This window comes from Aythya fuligula, chromosome 1 (genome assembly GCF_009819795.1).
Source record: "Aythya fuligula isolate bAytFul2 chromosome 1, bAytFul2.pri, whole genome shotgun sequence".
Lineage (NCBI taxonomy): Eukaryota > Metazoa > Chordata > Aves > Anseriformes > Anatidae > Aythya > Aythya fuligula.
The window spans coordinates 179,214,988-179,240,141 of NC_045559.1; the positions used below are offsets into that span (position 1 = coordinate 179,214,988).

Here is a 25,154-nt window from a genome sequence, read left to right on the forward strand (position 1 = left end):
CTCCTCCTGGGCGATTACCACAGGGTGCCTGCCCTGGGCACCCTGCTGGGGGTCACTTCCCAAGCGCCGTCAGGCCGCAGGGCTCAGCCCACGATTGCGAGGCCGCCCCCGGGAGCCCCCCATAGCGGCAGGAGGCCGGGCTGCGTGTAGGGGGGGCCGGGGAGGGAAAGGCTCGGCCCCGACCCCCGTGCAGGGGCGGTCCGGAGCCTGCCGCCGCCGCCTCCCTCCCGCAGCGGAGCGGTGCGGAGCGGAGCGGCATGGACGGAGCCGCGGCGCCGCCGCCATGGAGCAGCAGCAGCAGCAGCAGCAGGAGCCCGGCGGCGAGGAGGACTGCGGGGACTCGGGAGCCGAGACGGGAGGGTGAGCGGGGGAGGGCTGGCAGGGACGGGGTTGGGAAGGGAAAGAAGCGGGGAGAGGCTCGGGGGGGAGGCAGAGAGAGTGTGTGCCCGTCCCTCCGTCCTTCAGCCCCACCGCCCGGGGAGGGGGGGGGGATGCTCCGGGGGTCCATTTCTCCTGGCTGGGAAAGCCCTCGGTTACCCCAACCTCCTTGGGGTGATTGGGAAAAAGCCTTCCCATCCTCATCATCCTCGTTATGCACCTTGGGGGAAGATAACAAAGCTGAGGGCAGGGCCCGGGGGTGACTTGTTGAGGGCTTGGTGCTGCCCCAGCCTGGGGTAGTTCACATTGAGGATGGGCTTCGATTTGTGGGTGCCTCAAATTTGGGGTTAGTGTCGTCACGGTGCTCACCATACAAAGTGCCCCCAGCTTGGCCAGTAGGCGTCCAACCTGTAAGTGCCTCGCTAAAGTCAGGCAGTGATGGTTTTACCTGGCTCTGTGCCCCAGCGTGCACTGTTGGTCAGCTGGATGGATGACTCCTGAGACCAGGGATCACCCATGGGATCCCCCGCTCAGCTCCCACCCTCAGCCCACCTCTGCAGGAGAGAAGGAGCTTCTGTCCTGCCTGTCCTGCCTGCTGCTGCCAGGTCATCGTGTTGGGAACAGCAGCGAGCCTCTGCTTGTTCTCTGGCCCCAAAAGGACAACCAGGTTGCACGATCCCCTTAAAGCTGTTCTCTCCTAGCTCTCCTCCCTCCCTGCTTTCCAACTGTATTTGCTCCAGCTCCTTGTCTGGTGGGTCTCACTTGGTCCCTAGTTTGCATGGGCATGAGGGTGTGCACACACCCAGGGGTGTATCCTGCTCTCAAAGTGATGCCGGTAAATAACAGCACCTACCGGGGTGCCAGAGCTCTGTGCTGGTGCATGAGACTGAGAGCATAACAAAACCGTAGAGCTAATTCTTTGCAAAGTGGTGTCAGGTTCACGGCACCCAAACTGAAGTTGCAGTGCTATAAATTAAAAACAAACAAACAAACAAACAAACAAAAAAAGCAGACATGAAATATGACTATCTCTTTCATTTACCAACTATTAATTCAAATAACTTCTTTTTTTTTTTTTTTAACTCTTCTGTGCTCTGAGAAGCTGAGGACTTTCTCCATCACCTTACATAGTTGTAGTATTGCAGACACACCTGGCGGTGAAAGTTTAAAAATGTTTCATGGGACAGAAAAAAATCTGTGTCTTCTTTCTAGTTCTTGGGATAACATCTTTAGGGGATGTGGGTGAAAGGAAGACTAACTAATCACTGAATTCATGGCTGGTTCAAAGCTCAAAACATCCTCGATGGGTCAAGTCACTCTCAATTTGCTGTGCTTACCCAGAATAGAGAAATCTGCATTTCCTTGGGAGGGATGCGGGGAAGGATTTGCCCCAGCTGGTGATGTTAGCCTTCAGACCTCAGTGATGAGCACTTATGTCTGGTGTTGGTGAGGTGTTAAGGCTGAGGATTTTACGAAGTGTCCCTGTCACCGGCCTGACACTGGAAGGTGAAGCTTAGCAGAAGAGTCTGTCTGAGGAACTTCAACGAGGGCATATGGCAATTGATAACCACAGGAGTTTATTTGGAAAAGCAATAGGTCTCTGCCTTTCGATTATTATTTTTAGCTCTGGTTAGCAGCTATTTGGTCTGATAAACACGTTGCGTATGTCTCTTTCACAATGTTTATATTTCAGTTTTCTCACCAAGCCAACTGCTCACAGCACTTGCCTTTTCTTCTCACCAGCCGATCTGCTTTTTGCTTTGTCTCAGCCCCATCCTAGACGTTGCTGAGTTGAGCTGTTTGCCTCTTTCTCTAATAATTCAATGGTTAAAAAAGAAAGAAAGAACAATTTGGAAGTTCAGCCACCATCCTGTGAAAGTATAAGGACAGACAAGTGTCAAAGTGATTCAGTAAGAGGTTTACATCGGGTGCTCCCTTTCTGTCACTCAGGGAACAATAGCCTGCAGTAAAGCCAGGCGCTGCAAGCCGCTGTCATCCCGATAACTGCACGTAACAGCGTGTGGAGTATGTGCCATGGAAGCTGTTTGTAACAACCAGCCAGCCTCGTACATCAAGTACCCCGTCTGCTTCTTAAGGTTTTGCTGCAGCTTCCACCTGCAAGTGCAGGCGAAGGTCTGTGCTCCAGGAAAGCTCGGTTACAGTTTTAAGCCTTCGTTTTCTTAATCTGGTGGAAAACATCTTCCTCATACTGCATTTGCCTTGGTAAATAGGGTTGGCAAAGAGGCTGCAGAACAAAAACAATGTATTTTAAGTGACTGAATCCAATCAGAATGGATTGAGCTGTTGTTGTCAAGTACCTAAATAGAGTGAGTAGAACGTATAAGGCAATTAGTTTATATTGGCCGTTTATTAATGAGATTTGAAAGAGTTTGACCATGCTGGGTCTAAGAGACATTGCCTGTACCAAGTGTGTCTTCTTGGGGAATGTATCTTTGAGCTTTCTTGTGTAAAACCCTTATTTCATCTGCTACTGAAATCTTTTAGCCCCCAAGTATGGGAGACTGAGAGTTTTCTGCTATAACATTTTTTGTAGAATTTTGGTACTATAAAACCAGAAATTTTAGGAAGAAAATGGTCTTTTGGGGAGGGGAGGTGGACATTGATTAGAAAGCCAAGAGTGGAGGACAAGTAGAAGAAAGGATTTAAATGGAGGAAAAATACTTATGTTTAAAACTGTAGATCAGTCATAGAGAAAAGCAAAAAGGCTAGAAAAAAATCATGCTAAGCTGCTTAAAATGAGTTGTAGAAAAGTGCATTGTTGAATTTCCTTGGTTTTACAAGCCATGCAAATGCTGTTATTTCACTATCCTTACTCAGAATAGCAGAGCTAAGTTTGGGGGGGGGAGGTCTGAAACAACCAAAGTGGCAAACTAAAACAAATTTAGAAGTTGTTGGGCACACCAGATTGAAGCAATGAGACAGATTCTTGCTGTCACTGATGCCAGTGGAGAAGCATTGGTTGAATTCATTGAAGACTGATATCCAGAGAGAAGCATAATGAATGCAGAAAAGTGGTAGTTTCTCAGACCTAAAGTCTTAAATTTTTGATTCCTAGATTTTCGTTAGGCCCAGTTGGCTGTATTTGAGGATTGCTCCTATAGGAATGCTTCCTCCTTTTTATTAATGGTATGTGCCTTAACTGAACATAACACTTCAGTGAGATAGCTGTCATTAATGATGATTTCACTATTTGTGACAATTCCCAGCAGAACTGCACATGTTCCCTTAGACATCTCTAAGAGACGATGCCTTAAGAGGTTCACACTCTAATCATTAGCTTGCTAACAGTGTCAAACTTTGCCTAAGCCCTTCATTTTTTGCCTTCCTCACTTAAAAGTCATTTAAAGTTTTGACAAGTTATAACTTTCAACTTAAATGACTTGAATTTGCAACTTGAGCCTTAACTCATGTACTTTAAAAATTTTATTCATCTTTTTTAGAGCAACTGAAGACTTGAAATCTTCCCTTCTCAATACACAGAAGTATTGAAGTAGAAGGTTGTTTTTTTTCTGTATAAGTTAAAAACCTCAATATTAAGGTTTTATTAATGATGCAAACCATATCCACTAGTAGTTCAATGCTGAGTATTTGATGAATTTTAGGAAGAAGGAAAACTATATATTTTTTGGTAGCAATAAACTGCCAAGGAAAGTTCAAAGGTGTATGGAGAAATCCCTTTCAAAACAGAGAAACAAAAAATTGCGTAGGGTTAGGACACTGTATCACACAGCAGCTATTTTTAATGTATATTTAGCAAAATCCACTACTATTTAGTTGTAGTTATTATGTGGGGGATTTAATCCATCCTTTTTGTCTTCTACTGTGGCTATCTTCCCCAAATTTCTGTAGAAATTTCTATGGAAATTGTCAAAACTTCTTGGCTGTGCCAAGAAGTTCATTATTTTTCCTTGTGGCTCTGTCCTTAGCTGCATGCGTGACCCTGGCTAAGTCACAAACTCTTTGAGCCTCCTTTTACTTATCTGTTAATCAGATAAAAACTCCTTTTCTTGTTTGTTGCAATTCTGTAACCTGTGTGAGACTCAGAAAATCTAGCTGTTAATGGGAGACGGGACAGCCTGTAAAAAAAAGAGGGTGTACCCCACTTACAAGTGTTAAGAATATCGTAGTACATGTGTCCTCAGTCAGATTGGGCTGCTTAGATTATGAAATGAGTAGATGAGCCATTTGTCTGGGGTGAGGAGATGTTGTTTCCATGTCATTGTCATATGCTTCTAGCTTAAAGGGTTTCAACACTTAAGACTTTCTCATCTGTGTGGTAGTCCTGCAGTATGACAAGTCAGTCTCTTGTCACAGATATCATTCATTTATGCAAAACTCTCAGGAATACAAATCACTGCTGCTGAAACCTATTTTGAGGTTGTTATTTTTATTTATTTTTTTTTTAATCTTGGGGCTTTTTTAATTTTTCCCCTTTTTTTCCATTTCTTGAAACTTTCACTTCCTAGATATACATCATTCTAGACATGTCAAGCTATACAATTTATCTATGATTTGTCATTCAAACAACATAAAGTTGCTTTTTTTGGTCATGAATTGGGACTGAGGAGCCCTTTCTGATCAGATTTGACCATTGGAGCGAAGCTGTTTCATTGAACCTTTGGGTAGGCAGACCTACTAGTGTGTTGCACTGGGGCTGGGCGCTGAAAGCAAGATTGAAACAGACTGTAAATCCCCTTTGACTGATAACCACGATGGTTAGGTCTCAGCAGGAATGAGCTTTCTGTCAGCTAATTGTGGCTGAGAGGAACAGGACCCCAGGAGGGGACGCTACATGGAGGCAGGTGTGTGCTATCAGCATCCTGGTGCATCCACCCCCCTGGGAGCACGCTGTGGTGAATGGGGTGCCAAGGCAGAGGTGCTAACCAAAACACCACGGTCCCACCTCATCAGATGCCTTGTGGAAGGTCAGAAGCAACACTTCATCCTGATACAACAACGATGGGGATGACAGTAGTGATGTCTCCGCTGTTCAGCCTCAAATCTAGGTATGGGGAATAAGCTCCTGAGTGTGGTGGTGACAGCTGGGCTGTGGGAATCCATCCTCTGACTTCATCACTCTGCTGGGAATCCAGAGCAAGGTGTTTTGAGACGAGCTGCCCTGAGTTATTTCGTTGCAGTCGTCTTGATTACACAAGTAGAAGTACAGCGAAGGTAATGGGTTTGTGTTGGATTGATATTAGTGAAGCAGATTGCAATCTGACCCACAGGAATTCAGTGAGAAGAAACCCAAGGCAGAGCTACAAACCTAAATCTGTCTCACACGTTGTGCTCTAACTGCTGTAAAATCCTCCTGTGTGCCCTGTGGAGGGCTTTTTGGGGGAGGGAAGACAAAGAAGCTGCTAAATACAGCGCTTATATGAAACAGTGAAATATGAAACAACTGTAGGCAGAGAAGACAGGGGAAAATGTGAGTACATCAGGTACCATACCACTGGTCGTAGGCAAGCTAAGGGAGTAGACAACAGAGGAGCTAGTAAACTTTACATGGTCGGGGATTTTGTGGGGGACTTTTTTTTGTTGTTTCTTTTGTTTTTGATTTGTTTTCCTTTGTTTTGTTTCTGGGGACTGAGGAGTCTTGACAATGGGGACCTTGGGCAAAGCAGGGTGTAGCAGCGTGTTGGGATAACCTGAGAGATGCGTTCGTGTTACACAGCAGGCTGCCTTGTGGGGATGTTGTTTGGCTCAGAAACTCTGCTTTTAGCTATACTCATGCATTATACAGCATGTGGGGGCGTTCTGAGCTCTGAGACAGAGCTGTCCATACTCTTGAATACTTAAAATGATTGATGGCATCAGTTTGGATGGGGCCATCTAGCTCTCCCATGGGATTCCTGGGAGAGCCAGGAACTTTTTTTTTCACCATTTTACCATGGGACCATTCGCAGAAGACCTCTTGCCAGGCTGTTTCGGAAGGAAGCGGTTTTAATGGTACAGGTGCAGATTGTTTCACCTCAGTTGGCCTCAGTCCCACATAGTTATCCTGATGACATTTATTACCCTAGATGTCACCGGTGTGGCACTGCTAATGAGATGCTGTGCCACTGCTGATCATCAGACCCTAGTAACCCAAGCAGAGGGAGATGCTGAAGTACCTGGATTGTTTTTGTGATTCAGAGACCTCATACAGCAGTGCTTCTTCCATAAAGAGATGGGTTTAGGATGTTTTTATGTATTGTACTCAGAAATTGCAAGTTGTGCTAGCAGCTACTAGTATCGAGTGAGCTGTTTCCCCCTCTTGGGTATTTTGAGGCTCTGTATTAATCATCATCAATGAATAATGCAGGCTGATCTCAGAGGACTGCTCAGGATCCTTTGTGCTCATGATGGACTTAGGCTCTCCAATAATGCACCGTCCTGATCCTGCAACAGCTCTAGTGGGAATCTAGGTCCCACATTTATCTCAAGCTTCTGCATTCCTGCTTTAATGCCTCTTGACATGCTCACAGCTCCTCTTTGCTGGTGGGCTGACCGTTAAAGCACAAATTCCTTGCCCTAATTTTCAGTACCTCCCACTGCTCCGATACCCCTTATGATCGTTTTTTTCTCTCATTATGCGCCCATAAAGGGAACAGCCCCCCATTTGTTCAGTTTGTCTCCTGAACGTCTCTTTCCTTTTATCTGTAGTGTAATATCTATCGGTAGCACGGAGGAAATTGCTGGCTGGAAAACCAAGTAATTGGCTGGGAGCCTCTGAGCAGCATGGCCCCAGTCTTTCACCATTAGAGGCAGAGAGTGCTTTAGTCCTGAATTATCCTAATGGGAGAATCGTCTCCCAGGGGAATTGATAGGAGCTGATGCTCAGGATGTTTAAAACAGGGATGGAAAGAATGGGAGGAAACAAACTTGCTTGATGTCAAGTGTCTACATGACCCAGGAGTTGTTTATTTCTGTGCTTAATTTAGAATTCAGTATCCTGCAAGGATGACTATAAGGAAAAACATTCTTTTTTTTTTTTTCTGCTACTTTGTAAACCACTTACCATTGCACGCCATGAATCTGCATGGTTTGTGCTAACGTGCTGAAAATATTAAGGATTTTCCTAATTGTCACTTTTGCTCTTAAGGACTAGTAGATTCAAGACAAAAGAAATTCAATGGAAGGAGTCAGAAGGACAAGAGGTGATGCAGGTTGGCACTCAGAGTACACAGAGAGGCTCATATTCATCCCATTTGGTTTTAGGTATTTAGCCAAAGGTCTTACAATAGCAATGTGGTTTCTGTAGGCTTCATCTCTAGACAACAGCAAGGGAGAGACACACTTCAGACCTCTCCTTATCAACTATAGACGGAGCTCAGGGAGAGTGCAGTCCTTATTTCAGCATCTGAGGTTAACGTAAGCCTTTAAGCTTAATTATCCTTATTTTTTTTTTTAAATTTTAATTCTGTGTATGTCAGTTATGCAACAAACATGAATTAAATATTAATTTGAACCATATTAGAATTACAAAAAAAAAACAAACAATAGATTTCTAAAGCCTATTAAAATGCGTCTGTGCAATTAGTCTCTGAGCACGCTGTTGTCTCCTCCCTTTTCACTCCCCATCATTTTATTTTTCTTCTTGTCTCATTTTTCATGCCCCGCCTGTATGCCGAGTGACACTTCCTTGGTTCAGGACTCATTAATTCTCCATGCCCTGTAATATGCCTGCAGCCCTCTGGGATAATAAAATAACAGTGTGGAGTAATAGAAAGCTGCTTCTATTTGCAGTAAGCAAAAGACGAAACGTTGCCTCGCTCCTATCTGAAGCACAAGCAATGCAGACCCGTTGGAATTAGCTGCCAACTGCTGAACACAGATACAAGCAAGGAAAGCCTGGGGCTGTTTCCAAACAGAAGTGCAGACCAAATGAATCCTTGCTTGGGATGCTTGGAGGCAGCTGGGTGTGTATTGCTTGCCTCTGGGCTTGTGAAGAGTGGCTTGCTACGCGGTTTTAACACCCTTACAAATATGCGTGGTGCCAAAGGATACCCGCATGTTCGTTGCTGAACATACCCTGCAGCTTTATGCCCCCATACAGCACCAGCCCCTGGGATTGCCTCCCCCAGAGCCTGCTCAGGGCTGGCCTGGTGGTGTGGAGATGGCCCAGAAGAAGAGAGAAGAAGAAGATCTCCCTCTGCCCGTGCCATCACTGCCTCTACCTTTCCCTGCTACACAAGGGTCCTGGGGAAGTCTGGCTGAGGGGAGGAGCATTTTATTCGTGGAGGAGGTGTTGTGTAGCAGGCACATATAGGTATTGTAAGAAATTCGGGTGGTGTCACCTTTCAGTGGTCCAGCAGGATGGGCAAAAAGAGCTGCGGGTTGTTCCTCGTGCTCTTCCTCACCTAAAGAAGCAGTCCAGGACACCAAGTGCTAAGCACTGGAGTACGAAATATGGGGATGACTGTCATTGCTTTGTTTCCTCTGCAGAGGAAAAGTTCATATCAGAACCTAAAGCATCCACTCTAGTTGTTGAGGGCGATAGCCTTTATTCCCTTGGATGCTGGAGATCTTAGAGTATCAAGGTATCCTGAGAATATGCTTAGATGCTCTCTATTTCCAGACAAGTATCTTAGGAGTCAAGGCTCACAGATTTTTTTGATTTAAAGAAATACTGCACACTTGTTGGAATTGTTTATATAATACTATATAATAATAATAGGTTTGGATCCAAGAACTGTGTTGTGGCTCCATGAACAGTTTGCCTGTTGTGTTCAGGGCACTGCAGGGCATATATGCAAGACCTTGATAGTGGCAGAGGGCCCTGGCAAGTGGGGTCTGTTTGGGGAAATCAGAGAAAAAGGGGTTGGGGGGTCTGTGAATGACTGAAATCAAGCACTCAGAAGTCATACACAGGGCCTCAGAAGTGGAAATGAATAAAAAATAAATAAGTAAAGTACATTTATTTGGCATATTCGTTTTACTTAAGTGTTTCTGAATCTTTAGGACATGAACGGGCCACGTTTATGAGTTTTAATCAGCCCTAACAGGGCTTTCAGAAGTTTGGGGTTATGTGCAGCTGCACAATTAACTGCAGTAGTGCTCAAAACTCCTAACAGCTCTCATGGATAACCCAGTATGCACTAAAGTAGAACCTCTAGCCTGTATTTTTGCTGAGAGATGTCTTGAAGAGGAAAATGATTTTCTAATACAAACAAACAAACAAAATAAAAACACTTTGTAATCTAAATGTTTACCTTTCAGTCCTCTCTTTTGGGGCCTTTCCTGCCACTTCTGTCCAAAGAACAATAAAAATTTTGTGAATAGAGTTCTCTTAAAATAAAATAAATTAAGAAAAGACATCTGCAAAACAGCTTTTAGATGATGTAAGACAAGAAAGAAGAGGAACAGGGTCAAAATCTAGTCAACTTCAGCTCCTAATCTTTGTCTGAAGCAGCCTTTTTCTTTTCTTATAGAAAGCCTCTGAGCTTTATTTTTATGCCTGAAGTGAGGCAGCATTACCAGCCACTGTCATCCCTAGGAAAAAAACCCTCATTGCTTTACTTAGCCTGCATAAATGTTTTCAAAATTTGCACAAGATGCCAGTTTTTCTGAGGCCACGTTCAAAACTCCTTCCAGTTATTGTCTTCCTCAATAATAAATAAATAAATAAATAAGCATACTAAGTGGACTTTAATTTACTATGCAGTGTGAATTAGTTTTGGTACCTTTTTTTATTATCTCTGTTAGATGTAATACGGTAGAGCCCCATTTAACTGAAGTCTTTGTCTTGCAGGTCTGAGTACAGCCGCATGTCCTCTACCAGCAGTGAGTATAACTTTGAGTCTTTTTGGAAACAAAATCTCATCTTCCTGTTTTCCTGACTGTTTCTGTTTATTAACGTCAACCCAATGTTATGATGGAGCTCACACTGACACAATAAAGCCCTCCTTCCTTCTCTTCTTGGATCTATGTCTAGAAGCAGCATATAAATTAAACTGATTGGAGATTCGTGACCGAAATACAAGCCATGTGTAAAATCATAAATATTAGAGGTCATATGAATGCAAGGCAAAACGAGAACAAAATCTGTAAATACGGCTTGGCCAATGTGCATGGGTCCTGCAACCAAATGAATCTGTAATGATGAATGTCATTAGAGCTGGGGCATGTGGAAATAATTGAGTGCTTATTGTGCGCTGATGCCAAGGACGCAATTGAGAATAAATCCAATGAAGCTTTTTGTTGATTTCCAAGGCGATAGATGCTCTAGTGAGTGTCGCAGTCTTTCTGTTTATGATAGCTGAATTTCAGGTTATCCTACTGATAAAAGATGAATCGTAGTATCTGGATTAGTTTTCTTTTCCACCAACGCAAAATGGCATTTTTTAAAGCAATTTCAAGTAGTGAATTTTCAGTCCTCTATCTACCCACTCAAACCCACTCTTAGTTGTAGGACATCCTGTATCTACAGCGCTCATCAAAGGGCAAGAGGATGCCTCTCTCCCTGGTACACACACAGTCCAGAGTATTATTTATGCCAAGTAAGCAGATCAAGAATTCATAGATGAGTAATTGCATTTTATAATCCGGATCTTTAAGCACCATGAAAATCAGAGGGGAAGAAAGCTGTCGGTTTTTCTTCATTCACACACTCTCCATGCATGGAGAGTGCTATTTTCTGTCTCCCATGGTCTTCAGTGGAGAGCTTTTATTGATTTCAGCAAGAGCTGGATCAGACAGTATTCGTAATGTCTGGCTCCTGAGCTGATGTGACTAGCAGGGAGCTTGCTAACTTTTCTCCATCTGCTCTGTGTGTGTGCACACAACTGAGAAAAAGAGAATTCAGCTCAGCTTTTTCCTAAACTTTGTTGTTTAAATACATTGCTGGCTTCCCACTGGCAGGCATAGTTCTTGAAATGACTGGAAGGCAAAATCCAGCCGATTGACTTTTTCCACAAATAGTAAATGCGTATTGAATTTGACTGGTTACCCCAGGTGTGTGCTTTTCCCCTCACATCACGGTTTTGGGTGATGGTTTGGGTTTGCCTCTTAAGCATGCTTATTTGGCAAGTAAGTTCAGAAGGCAAGGCACAAGTAAGTAAAATATTTCTCATTAGGTTTTGATCTCTTAACAACTTGATGTGTCTGCCACGTATTTTAAAAATAAAGGTAACGCTAATTTTCTAAGTCTTCATTTTTACTAAATTAGCTGTTTGCACAAGTAATGTTCAGCCGTATGGCAGCTATAGTTTGTCACGCTGTGTGGTCACCTTGCTGTCTTGCTGCCCAAGGCTATACAATCCCCACAATATGTGGGGATTACAGTTGTATTTCAACACTGGTAATTTGTCAGAACAAGGATGTATTATCATCCCAGCACAGACACAAAAGTTCAGGAGACAGGACTGTCTCTCTCTTTCTCTTTTCTGCTTCCAAGGCAAATTATATTGATACAGCTTCACAAGTAGCAGTATTTAGCTTTGCATTTCGTGTGGGATTTTTGTGGTCAGTCTGGTCAGCCAGTGTGAGAGCAGCAGTAACATTGATGTAAAAGAAGTTAGGTGGAAGATAAATGTTTTTGTTTTGGAGACTGGCAGTTGGGGGTGCATCATGCGTTTGAAGAAAAGATTATTGTGCAAGAGAGATTAGAAAAAAAAAACACAACAAGTATGATATGAACATTTATTTGGGGAAGAGATTCAGAAAGTGGTGTCACTTGTACAGAAAACAGTCTGGTCAATGGTGGTATTAGGACTTAATGCAGTATAAAGTAAACTCTCATAAATTAAAGAGCAGTGTCTCCATTATCTACAGCTGCTTCACCTGAAGCTCCTGTGCTAATGAAATTGAACTTGTCTGAACCAGAAGCATCAGTGGCTCGTTTGGTTTTTGCAAGAAGTCTTATCCTCTGGTGCCAGTGAGGCTCCCATTTCAGCATTTAATAAATGAATATTTCTGTAGTGTGAAGTTCTGGATAAACTCCACTGGACAAAGGTTTGCTGCAGACATGCCAAAGGAGAGGGTGGGAAGGATTTGGTGGGTGAATTAACCAAAGCTGCCTGTATTGCTTGCTGCTAAGGGAGCAGCTGAGCAAAGTGCAGGACCTTGCACCAGTGCAAAGGCACACAGGAACCCTTGACCTGTGGCAAGAGGCACCACCCATGTCAAGTGAAATCTCAACAGCTGCTTTGTGGCAATGGAAAGATCAGTCTGTGCACACTTTATTTCCAGGACTTCTTTTCCCTAGGGAGACGTTCACCAGCTCAAAGGCTTGTCTGGTGCATTGGTTGGACCTTTGGTCTTAGGCAGCATCCCAGTCCTTTTATTCTTTGCCCTCGTGTGCCAGATTGGTTAACCAAAGAATGCTCTTCACCACAGCATCCAGCTAACATTTGGGCAAGAGCACTGAAGTTTGCAGAGTGTCTGTGTTCATTTCTGTGCAGAAATGGAGCTGCTCATCTCCTGTGCCGGCTCTGGCTGTTGCTAGGGTGACTGTGGGCCACTTTTCCCTTTCTTATCGAGCCGAGGAAATAGGCCAGGCAAACCTGCCTGATAGATGCTGGGGTTTGAGGCATTACGGCTTTGAAAGGTTCAGCAGTGTGGTTTCATGGAAGGTGCGTGCGAAATTAATGTTGACATTCTTCTTTTCTGAATCCTCCTGTGCATAGCCCACTTCTCCCTTTGTTATTCAGCAGGAGGTGTGCTTCGCCCTAATAGGATGTTTTGCCCGGTGGTGTGCTCTTCATTAATCTAGCAAATGCAATAAGCTGCTTTTTGTTCATATTTTCAATTACCTTTTCAATTACAGTTTTCAATTACCATTAGGGATCCCTGATCATATACGAAAGGCAATTGTGCTAGGCACTTTAAAACACAGAAGAGACCTTTACCCAGAGCTCATAATACCAAAATATAAAGGCCGTTGGCGGTTTATGGATACAGGCAGTTGAAATCACAAAGAAATAATTAATTAGGATCGGTCAGCATAATAAGCAATGGTCTCTGCACATCAGCACTGCAATTATCTTCAAGCTGCTTTGAGCTGTGCATTTCAGGGATGACTTTCAGTCGGGGAGGAGGAGCTGTGATGGAGCCTGCTCACATCCTCCTCTGCACAGTCTTTGCGTTTGTGAAGCTTGGGAAAGACCCAAGCCAGAAGCAAAGACTTCAAAGCAAGATTTTTGTGATTTGAGATGTGAAATATTCCATGCTTAGTCAGATCTGGAGCCAATTTAACCACCTTGTCTTAGAAATAACTGTGAAAATAGGTGTTTTTTAATTTGGTTGGTTGGTTGGTTTATTTGTTTGTTTTACTGCTGACATTTTTCATCTAAGAAATCAGTAGGGAACTGCCTGGATACACTTTTGTACCCTGTCAGCTAAGCCAGTAAATGAACACAAAGCTGGCCCTATGGGATAAGGCACAAGCTCGTGGCAGATTGTAGAGCATTCAGGTTAGCAAAACCGTGTAGCTACACCATGGTTCATGTCACGCTGCTCGGTGAGGTAAAAGAGGCTTGTCACCCACCTGCTTTGCAGTTGGAAAGCTGGTAAGTCACCTTCCCCTGCTCCTCTGCTTTTACCTTAGCAAGTAGGAAATAATTCAGCACTTCTGGGTTGTTTTTAGGTGGTTTGTGTTCTTCCACTGTAAACCTAAGGCCAGGGCTATTAAAATTTTATTTCCATGTTGCACATACTTGTAACCCAGGGTTCTAAAAAGTAGGCACAGGACAGTTTCTTTTGGCAGATTTACAAATTTACAACTATGTGAGTTACCAAGCATGTGTCTTTTTTATTAAGATTTACCTTTAAATTATTTTCTGTTTGTGTTCTCTTCCTATGCTAGTATAAACTCAGGGCTCTGTTCTGGGATTGGATCAATGTTTTGTTGGCATTGCCTGTATCAGCTCACGTGGGCTGTGTTTGGACTCTGTTTTCTCTACAAGTGTCAAGAGTCCTCAAAATCTTCACTGTTATTCTCGATGCCAGAGGCAAAGAGACTAGCCAAGGCTCTTACCCCTGTGCACAAGCTGTGCATTGCAGCACTCTGCCCTAATGAAGGCTTAGGCAGCAGTTTTTACCTTCTGAATGACACTTGCCTGTCCAAATACTTGTTCCTTCTCCTTTTCTGCTTTCATAGCAGTGCTTTAAAATGTCACAGAGCCACAACAGATGAGTAACCTTCTCATTCATTACTCCTTCAGTTTCCTTCACTCCTTGTGAAGAAAAAGAAGCAGTGGCACACCCTTTATACTGGGTCTGGTCATGGGGAACAATTGATCTCTAGCACTCCAGAAAGAGCTTTTTTATGAAAAGAGCCTTGAAACCTCATGTTGGCGCATGTGTCATTACCCCATCCAGGACGACATACCAAAATCGATGTTCTTTTTCTTTCAGACATACTTCCAATCTTACTTAAACACCTCACAGTTCTCCCTAAAGGCAATTAGAGTAAGTTAATGGCATGCAGTCAAGTCACAACGTCCAAACAGGAAAAATAACAGTTGCCCAAAATGAGTGCTGTCCTGAATTTGAGGTTATTCTTTGCAGTTTCCCAAGGCTGTGCTACCTTTCCTTTCTGACTCTGTGCTCTGCCAGACTGCTTTCATTTTGAGCAGGTCTACTCTGAACCCTGCTGTGAGGTTGCTGCACCCAGGGTCAACATCAGCAGTGGAAATTCAATATTTGAGTGTGTTTTCATCCCGCAGACCCAGCAAAAGCTTCTCAGGTACAGATATTATTCATCAGGGTAGAGCATGGGGAGTCAGTATTGGGCCATCTGTCCTGTCCATGCTCAGAGCTTTTCAATGCACAGTTGTCACACCATTTTCATACTATAGGCATGTAACAATGATACCTTTCTCCTTTGATCCTTCTGTTTTGTCTCTTTTTCTCTGTTTTTCATTCGTTTTTTTTTTTTTTTTTTCTCCCCATGGCTTCTATTTCTTGATGTTACCACAGAAGAATCAAAATCTTCCATCTCTATTCAAGTTCTCAGACTGTAACCATTGTTGGAAGGAAATGTGAAGAGAAACAGTATCCCTGTATATTAAAAGTGTAATATCTACCCTGAGGACCAGGTCATTTATACAGGAAAGCAAAGTCAGTGTCTTCAGAAGTTCTCCCATTTATAATTCTGAAGAGTTTTTATTACCAAACACTCTAGAGACTGAGGGATCACATCGGTCAAAATGGGCACTAGTGGAGCTTTTGACTAAAGACAATAGATTTAGCAGAGATAACAGGAGCTACAGGAGTGTAAGGATTTATAGTGTTACGTAGATTTATAGGTATCCTCAACATCAGCACATGGAGAAATGGATTCCTGTTACTCATGCCTCATTTCGAAATCTGGTTGCCTTCACTTAACTATTAAAGGTGATGAAAACTAATCAGAAGCAGGAGAGGGGTGGGTTTGATTAGGACCATTAAACATCTGTTACAAAGGTAAAAATTAGTAATGTATTTGCCTGCTTTAAGCTCAGTTAGTTCAAACCAGTTCTGTTCCAGGTGCTGCTGGACTGGGTATATTCTCTGTGTGTTTCTTCAACCAGTATCATTTAGTAAGTGTAAGGATATAACTCTATTCTTTTACTGCAATACGAAGATATACCATAGTATATTGTTTCTTATTTCTACAGAGAACTGAGATGATTTTACAATGGCTGGCAACAGGCTCTGTTAAATAAAATTGCAAAATCAAATTATGGTGGGTTTGCCAGAATCATGTTATATTCCCAGAAGGTATTATTACAAAAAGAAGATGAATCAAAGTGTAAAGAAAAATGAAAGAGGAAATTGGGCCCAAATCATGTAAAGCTGTCAGCCTGCAGCATCTGCCAATGCTGCAAATTCAGGTGTTTTATGGAGTGCTGAAACCTGAAGTGGCAGCTCCACAGGAAATACAGGGAGTATCTGCTGCATATCTTACCCAGCCTGTGTCATGCTGCTAGAGATAAAGAGCAGAGTGCTGCTGCCCACTGCAGCTGTGTGAAGAAGGAAAAAGTCATGCTACATGCCACCTAGCAGTAGTTGGCTGTGTAAAATGTGTTGGTGTAACTGCTCATCATCAAAGTACCCTACCTTTTAAAGGTTGGGCTAGATGATCTTGGAGGTTTTTTCCAACTTAAATGATTCTATGCAAGTGCCTGGATATGGGATAGAAAAATGTGGTGCTGAATCACAGAAAGCTGTGGTTGGAAGATTGAAATGGTCTGGTCTAAGCTGGAGATGATCACTGGAGATGGTTGTCTGACCACCCTCACAGTAAAAAAACAAACAAACAAAAAAACCCACAACTTTTTCCTATGTTTAAATAGAATTTCCTGTGTTTAACAACACCAGCCACCCCCATAGCCCCACCAACATCACAGTCTTATCTACAAGTGTCCACTCCTGTGTTAGGCACTGCTGCTGCATCACAGCCTGGGAGCTGTGCCAGAGCTGCTGATACAGAACTTACATTGCTGTTTGCACTTTTACCTTTCCTGAAGATGAGGTTAGGACACTGTTTCCATCGGGAGATAATGTGTTGAGGATGGTCTTACTGCGCGTGGTTATTTAGAAACATAAGTATTAGAGGGGAAATATAAAAACCCTAAAGCCCTTAAAGACACGTGCCCTTAATGACATGATTAAAGATGGCCAGTGGCCAGAAACAGAAGACAGTGAAGAACTGAGGCAGAGCCACATGGAAGAACATGCACAAACATCTGTGTAGCGGTGCTTGAAACCAAATCCTGATTTCTGCATGTCAAGTATGTGCTGTTAACCACAAGCAAGCCCTTCCTCTTGTAAAGGTTGAAGTTCCTCTTTAAACGTCTTTAGTTTGGGGTAACCCATGCTTTGTGTTAAAGCCAGAGTTTTAGTCTTTGGGATCATTTAGCACACACCCAATTGTGTGTCCCGTGGTTGAAGTGCTTCCTCCTGGCTTAGTGTTAGCTTGGGATTTCAGTATTGAAGGGGTATAAGCTTACCCTAAACAGTTAGTGGACCAGAGCTATCAGAACTCTACTTGTGCTGCTCCTTATATCACCATTATATATTATTTTCTGACCACATCCAGTTCATTCTTTTTCCTGTCATAGATGCAGCTGATAAAACCTGGACAAATTTTACAGAAAAAAAAAAAAAAGGTATGAATGACAACCTGACATTTTTTCTAGCTTCTGTTTTTAGCGCACATAGCCATAATCAAAACCACATAAGCAAATCTTTCTTCTTTCTCCTTACCAGACATGATTCAGAAGCACAGGGAAGCTTTGATAAACACTGAGCTATCGACTACCACACAGTCCTAGTAAAAAATTACAGAAAAGATCTCAGAGAAAGTTAAATGGGATTATGAGGTGATGCGGATTGTATTTCCCTGTGTGGAAGCGTTACTGCTGCTGTCTCAGAAAACCACAAGGAGCTAGGCAGCTGTTTAGTGGGTCTTTCACCCTGAGCAATGGGTTGCAGGAAAGATCCTGACACTCCCAGATTCAGCTGCTACAACGATGAAAATGATCTGAAAATTGTTGAGACATCTGCCTGAATTGTTAAAACCCACAGAAGGAAGCTAAGTAAATCTGTCCCATAATAAATCTGTCAGGCAACTCCTGGTTCAGAGGCACCAGTTATGATAGGAGGGGAAAAGCCATCGGATTCACCAAGTGAAATGGCAAAACACTTGTGCAGGCTAAAGCTGTTGAGGCAGTTTCTACTAAATGGTCACTATGTTGACAATGGCAGTCTGAATATCTCCTTTGCTCTGAAGCTGATACAGGTGATTGCACAGACACAAATGTGGCAATGCCAGACCACACCTCAGGGCTTGATCCCATGGTTTATTTGGGATGCGTCCCTCCTGTAGATGCTTTGTGGTGGCTCCTGCCTTCCCTCTGGCTGGGTTTCCCTGCCACCTCCTTGTGAGAGCAAGCTGATTAAAAGAAACCTTCCTGAGAATTAACATTTTTGGCCAGTTCCGTTCTCTGACTGCCACCAGAAGGAACAATCCTGATTATTCCTCGTCTGAGTCTTTCTTTCCAGTCTGTTCAGCAAGCTGTTTCAACTCGCAGCTAGATGTGACACATGGGAAGCAGTGGAAACACTTAGCTGGGAATAGCAGGGGAAAGAGTGCCAGCAGTGAAGTCTTAAATTGTCTTAAGCCAATCATAAAATCACACTCTCAGTTAACTAGAGTACATTGTGTGAGGTATGGAGCTCACTGTTAGACCAAATTTGTCAGCTGCTCAAGTGTACAAGTTTCTTGTGGTGTTTTTTTTTTTTTTTTCAAATGCCATGTTCTTTCTGTGCTTTTATAAAAAAACATATTTTTTTAGAATCTCAGCTTTATATAGGAGTCAGGTTTGAAGAAAATGCAATGCTTGCAGTCAAAGGACTTTAAACTATATGTTGCTGGACGCAGTTTGAGTGCTGACATGCGTAGAGTGCAGCCTCTGATTTATCGGGGATTGCTGACAGGACTTTTACTGAATTACCACACCTTGTGACTCCAAACACAGGTCTGAAACTAATACCAAAGATCAGTACCTGGGTTCTTGCCCAGTAAAACAATCCGTATCTTTATTTCGGAAGACTTTATGATTGGAAAGGACTTACATCTTTTCAAAGCTTAAGCTGTCTAACATGAAAAGTTGGAGTCATCTGGAATACCGCTCTCCCTTAAAAAAGTGGGGCAATTTTTTTCAGTTCTACATGCAATAGAAAATACCAATAAGACAAATTAATGTAATGGTTGAGCATTGATAATTAGTGCACTTTTCTTGTATTTTTCCACTGGACTGAATTTAGCAGCAGCCTAGGCTGCTGTGTAGAGTCCCGTGCTTTGCCTGGGCGATGCAGCACCAACAGCATCACTGAACTCACTGGGGCAAACCTGGTGAGCAGCAGCTAACCACTATGACTGACTTCTCCCCAGAGGGTTTTCTGCTTATTGTTTCTGATATATACAGAATAACAAATGCCAGCTGTTCTCCGCAGATCAGGAATATTTTTCAGGGTGTAAAACAAAATTCACTTACTGTTTCTCATATGGGTATCAGGTCTCCTGTGAGAATTAATCGCTATCTGATGGAGCCATTTGAGCCCCTGGATGGGGAAATAGAGGTAGATTGTGGCTTTAGAGTGAAGACAGGTAAGGAAGATGCCAAATCACATGAATTCATTTTGTGGTATGGACACACATGCAGTGCAGACTGGGCTAAGACTCCCAAGACAGCTCTTGAATTGTGGTGAACTCTGTGGGAGGGAAGAGGAGAAATTAAAACAATCAGCCTCCAGGAGAATGCCCCTAAATTCCTAGCATAATACTTTATGCTAAGCTTCCCCACTGTAGCTTACATAGCTTTTCAGTGAACATTTGCCCCAGACTGCTCCAGGTGTCAGGAGTACCTAAGTACAGGGCTAGCACCACAAGTTGGACTGCAAAGTACTGTTAGAAAAAATGGTTAGAAGGCCCTGGCAACATCATAATAGGTGGAAGAGCAAGCAGGCAGGGCTGATTTAACAGTATTGCCAGTTTCTGCCATTTTACCACTAGTCTCGATTTAGTAGTGACTGTCCCAGAGATGTGTGAGCACATCAGCACTTTGAGGTTCTTCTTTTTCAGCAAGCTCATAGCTAAATCTGTGGTGCTTGCGGAGAGCACTGAGATAAGACCTCAATTCTCCCCAGAGAGTAAGTACCTGATAAGGAATTTTTAACAAAAAAAAATCTGTTTGCCTGCCTGAAGATCCCATACACCTTTTTCTTGGAGTTGGGGGTCTTTTTTTCTAGATGCTTAGTATACAGCAAGGCACAGCCTCTGTTTTGACATGCCTGTAGGCAGCATAAAACCTAGATAGAAAATACAGGATTTGCAAAGAGAAGGCTGAAGTGTGAGGGATGCAGGATTAGACAGCTAAAAACACACTGTAGCACACCAGTCCCTTTCTTTTTAGCCTGTTTTTGAAGAGAAACGCAACACAATTGTGCCATTTCTCTTCAAAAAAAATCATTTTTTTCAGGCCATTGCTCACATTCAACAAATTTTGATAGAGAAATAAAGGTCTCAGAGATGTTAACATCCCACAGGTTTCATCAGAACTGGAAGAAAGGCAGAGGAAAAAAACCTTTTGCCTTCAGGGATTAAAAAGGCTGCAGTGTGTGTTGAAGCCGTTTGTTTTCTCAACCTACAGCTGGACAGTCAGCTTGCAGACAACACAGACGTATCTTTACACCAAGTGTGAACTGCTCCTTGTCTGCCAGGTAGTTAGGGAGTAAGTGAGAAGGCTGAAGCACTGCGAATGAGGAGTTGGGGGAAACAGGGACTTAGGGTGCATCTGTGAGCTAAGGAGCGCCTGAGGGTTCACCTTGTAGTGATCAGCTTGACTAATAGAATCTGAAAGTTGCTTTCAGATTACGTAATCACATCATTCGAGAGTATTTCTTCTGTAGTGATTATCACTAAAGCATGTCTTGTTTGTTGACAAAGTGGTACAGCAAGATAAGCTACCAGAACGAGAGTGATCTTCAAGATAAGCACATAGGCCCACGACCTTTTCCTGTGAGTTGCATAGCTAGGGAATGAAGATGGAAATGCAGTTACTTAGCTCCCACTACACTTGTAGACAGTGGAGCACTGTGGCCTTGACTACAAAAGGAGTCCAGGACGCGTTTCTGCTGGAGGGACATCCATTAGGTTCCTAAACTTCCACAGGGTGGCTCTGGGCTGCAGTGGTTGAGACCCAGAGAAGAAAGGGAGAAAGAGGGCTTTATACGGTTCTGAAGACCAGCTGAGATGGCACCAAGGACAGGAGGAGCACAAACAGGAGAGCAAGTCAAGGTGCAGTTGTACGCTCAGCTTAAGACATGTAGCTACAAAAGCTACCCCGGCCAACAAAACAGAGTGAGCAGGAGCGCATGGAGGGGTGAAGGAGGGAGAGTGAGATGGCCCCTATCAGCAGCAGCTTAAGCTGAGCATGAAACAATGCCGTTAGGTAGGTCAGGGCTGGTGGGGAGGCATCGGGTTTGTAACAGCAGGTGGGGAGTTCATTGGGTCTGTAGCACAGCAGGGAGTTTCAGCAGCTGCTGCACCATCTAACAGCAAAGGTACCCCACGGTGAGATCTGCCATTGCCTTTGCTCAATCACGCAGTGCCTCTGTGGGCATCAAGTATCACTTTTTAATAAGATTCAGTCCTGCAGGGTTGGCTGCATGCTGTATACTAAGGGCAATGACATCTCCTCAGAAGGCTGTTCATATTAATGCATCAGAAAGCTTTTTATCTCCATCGAGCAGATAACAGGCTTCATTCTCCAGCTTTGGTTTTCCTCGATACCTTTTATTGAGCCCTACAGCAGCCAGATAAAAGCACAAAGAGCCTAACATTATGTGCCTGTCTGGAGGAGCAGATTGACCATTTTGCCCTGCTTGTCAGTGTGCAGGTCTGCTATGCATTTTCCATACTACCTTAGCAAGGATGGAGGAGTGAGCATCCTGGCACCATTACCTCTGTTAGAGAACATTCAACTGCAGCTCCACAGGAAAATGCTGCTCTGATGGGAGTGTGAAAGAGGTTTCTCTTCTTGTCACAGTGCCATGCAGAATATCCCCTTTCTTATCGCTTCTGAGCATCCCTCGTGAGTTTGAGGTGGTGTGCTAAGCAGGACATGCTGAGAAACACATTATGCTGCAGTCGTGCATTTGCCAGATGACATGAAACAGTGGGAAAAGAGAATGGAGGAGCTGGTGAATCTGTCACATCCCGCCTGTTCAAAAGATTATTGATGCTGCATAATTCATCAAAGCATGACCTAGCAGTGGGTTCTGCTGCCAGAGGTGGCCAGTAACCACGTCTGTTGCAGCTGCCCACAGAATAATGCTCCTTGTTTGTGAAAATAAACTCTGTCTGCCCAAGAGCCTTTCAATTAACCCACCTAAAAGGGTCAGTCTTGGGTTAGAATCAAATGAAATGTGAAGGTCCTGCTCGGTGAGACATGGTACCATTTCAACATCTATTTGTGTTTTGGAATGGAATTGAAATAGGGAAATACTGAAATTATCTGTGCAACAAAAATCCCAGGAAGAGTCAATTAAGAAATATTATAGTGATTTTCTTTTTTTTTCTTTTTTTTTTTTTCTGACATTATTTATATGAGGAGATGTGTTTTGTTTCTTTGTTTGTTTTTTACATTCCCAGAGTTCGAATATTTTTATTTATTAGCAATGAACAAAATATGCTGATCTGTAATGTTCAGTTTTGAGTTCTTTCATTACCTTCTGCTAGCAGTTATTTCTTGGTAACGAAGCATTGTTTGATGGGTGCTACAATTCTGGAGCTTGGTGTGTTTGTTCTGATCCTCTCTGACTACCTCATTTACCTCTCCTGTAGTGCTTCACAGCATCAGAAATCAGCCTGAAATGTTACTGATGTAGTGATGAAGGGATCCAGTCTATCAGGCTGTAAGAGGCTCAGACAGAGGCTCCCTCAGTTTGGAAATGCACTTTCCTATGCAGAAGCTGGGGCTGGGATCCAGTCTGACTAAAATCTCTCTTTGCCCCAGTCTCCATCCTAGCTCACATACCTTCCAGGTTTGCCTAACCCTGTAGATAACTCTTCATTAATATCTCCTGGTGAGCGTGAGGGGTCTTTAGGTCCCTATCTTGATTCACCAAGACAGGTGTAGGAGAGATGTCTTGGGTGCTCGTCTCCCTCCTAAGCTGTGCTACAGGCCAGATTTGGGCAGTTAATGCAATTCCAGCCAAGGAAGGTGAAGCCAGGAAAACCAGATGTCATCCAGACTTATGAAATGAGGAAGTGTTTGGAGCACTACCCCAGCAATGGACAGGTCTTCATGCAGGACCTCTCCAGGGGGAAGGTAATCTGGGCCTTCTTGCACAAGAGGGGCCAGGCTGCCAGCCGCGGCCTGATAACCGCAGCAGCCTTTCTGCTGGAGGAGTCCTAGTGCCAAAAAACAAATGCAAGAGGGAGATTTCTCTACCCGAGCAGTATCCAGCTGGCATGGGGAACCCTCTGCCCATTCCTTCTAGGGATATATGGCTTCTGAGCAGCTGGGTACTGACCTGAAGTTACAGCTGCTCGTGCAGCTTTGGCACCACAAGCCCTACATTCCTGGCCAGCTTCAACAAGGACGGTGTTACCCAGATACCAGACTCTGAACCTCATGGCACCTCCCAGGGGCAGCCGCTGTCCCCCCACCCTCCACCCTTAACCCACGGCTTCCCACGTTGCCCGTTTGTGTCACTGAATGGCCACTGTCCTGTCTGTCCCCAGGACAAGGCAGCATGAATTTCGGTGAAGCAGCTGGCACAGACTTGACAGCGCCCACTGCTTTTTGTCAGGATGTCTTTTCCTGATGAAAAGATCCCAATTTCTGGGCAGAGAAAGGAGGGGAAGAAGAGGCACAGGATGAGACTGCCATGCTGCTTTGCAGGACTTCCTTTTTTTTTCTCTGCCCAGCAATATTGCACCAGCAACACAATAAAAGCAACACATACCAGCCCATCAGGAGCTCAGTCATAAAATACCAGGCCACTTTCTGCTGCCAACTTTAGGACATCAAGTGTGAGAGCCCTCAGCATTTGGGCTGTTTGCTAACAGCTTTAACCTCTCCTGGTGGCAATGCTACCTAGCAGATGAGTAAAAAGTCTCGGATTGTGAAATGCTCTTTCAACCTTGATAGCAATTACCTCTTAGCAATGTTGGTGCTTTGCTAAGTCAAAAAGAATTAATCCCCTTCTGTCATAGGGGGAAAAAATGTCATAGCTGTGAGAACTGCAGAGCTTATTTCCAAATAGATGTCTCAGCATTTTGATATTTTCCGTGGGATTAACCACTAACACAGAAGGGCTAATACATATGCAGAGCTTTCATTTGCTTCTGTGACAATTTGCCGGAGGGCGAATTGAACTGTGTCATGAGAAATGGTGCCATTTCTCCCTTTTCCCTGTGAGTTGAAGCAAAGAGCCTTGTTAGTAACACAGAAACAATTTGCAGCTTACCATCAGCTCAGGGGAACTTTATCTCAGCTCCTTACCTCTCATTTCTGATTCTCTTCAATTTCTGGTTTTCTTATCAAAACAGAAAGGGCTGCCATTTTACAAGCACAGAAGCCACATAATGAAAGGTGTAAAAGTGGCACCCATACTGCAGTAAAAGCATCCTTGCTAACAAAAAATACAGTTACTGAAGCTCTTTCTGTACTGATTTGTTACACTTTTCCACCTTCAGCATAGTTAGCTGCTTCTAGTTAAGGAAAAAAAAAAGGGGGCTTTTCACTGTTATATATATAACCCTAACTGCTAATTATGGTTTTGTGCAGTGCTTTGGTGGTCTTCTGAGGCTGGATCTCTGAGCATCTGGTGCTGATGGGCACAGGCAGCAGAATACTAATACTGGTGCTGGCTGCAAAATGAAAAATGCTTCAGCCCATTCAGTGTCCAGGCACCACGCTGAGCAACGGGAGGGCAGAAAAGCTACGCTCGGGGAATTTTTTTTCTTCGATTCAGAGTAAGAAGCCCGCAGCAACGATGGCTCTTTGCTTCGCATTGTTGTGCCCAGGCTTCTTTCAAAGCTGCAGTCATTTATATGCATAAATATCAAGCCTGCCGCTTGTTGCATGCTCTGATAGCATTTGTGTGACAAAGGAAATGGAGGGAGAAAAGAACTGAACATCTTCTATGCCAGTCTTAAAAAATGAATGGCTGCGTAGCTATGGCAATTATTTCCTTTCTGGTTTTATTAGATCACTGTCCTCTGTAATTTGTTTTGCCTTCCTGTCCTGCTGTCCCATGCAGAAGGCCATGAGAAG

General features: G+C 43.6%; 1 protein-coding gene across 2 annotated transcripts in view; it reads left to right on the forward strand.

The window, feature by feature from the left end:
* The first annotated feature begins 265 nt into the window (after positions 1 to 265).
* FAM124A (family with sequence similarity 124 member A) overlaps positions 266 to 25,154 on the forward strand; it is a 41,805-nt gene continuing 16,916 nt past the window's right edge. For both annotated transcript variants that reach the window (XM_032207810.1, XM_032207811.1), the window contains exons 1-2: positions 266 to 360; positions 10,133 to 10,164. In XM_032207810.1, the coding sequence (XP_032063701.1) occupies positions 284 to 360; positions 10,133 to 10,164 (109 nt within the window). In that variant the 5' untranslated portion in view covers positions 266 to 283. The remainder of the gene's footprint in view (positions 361 to 10,132; positions 10,165 to 25,154) is intronic.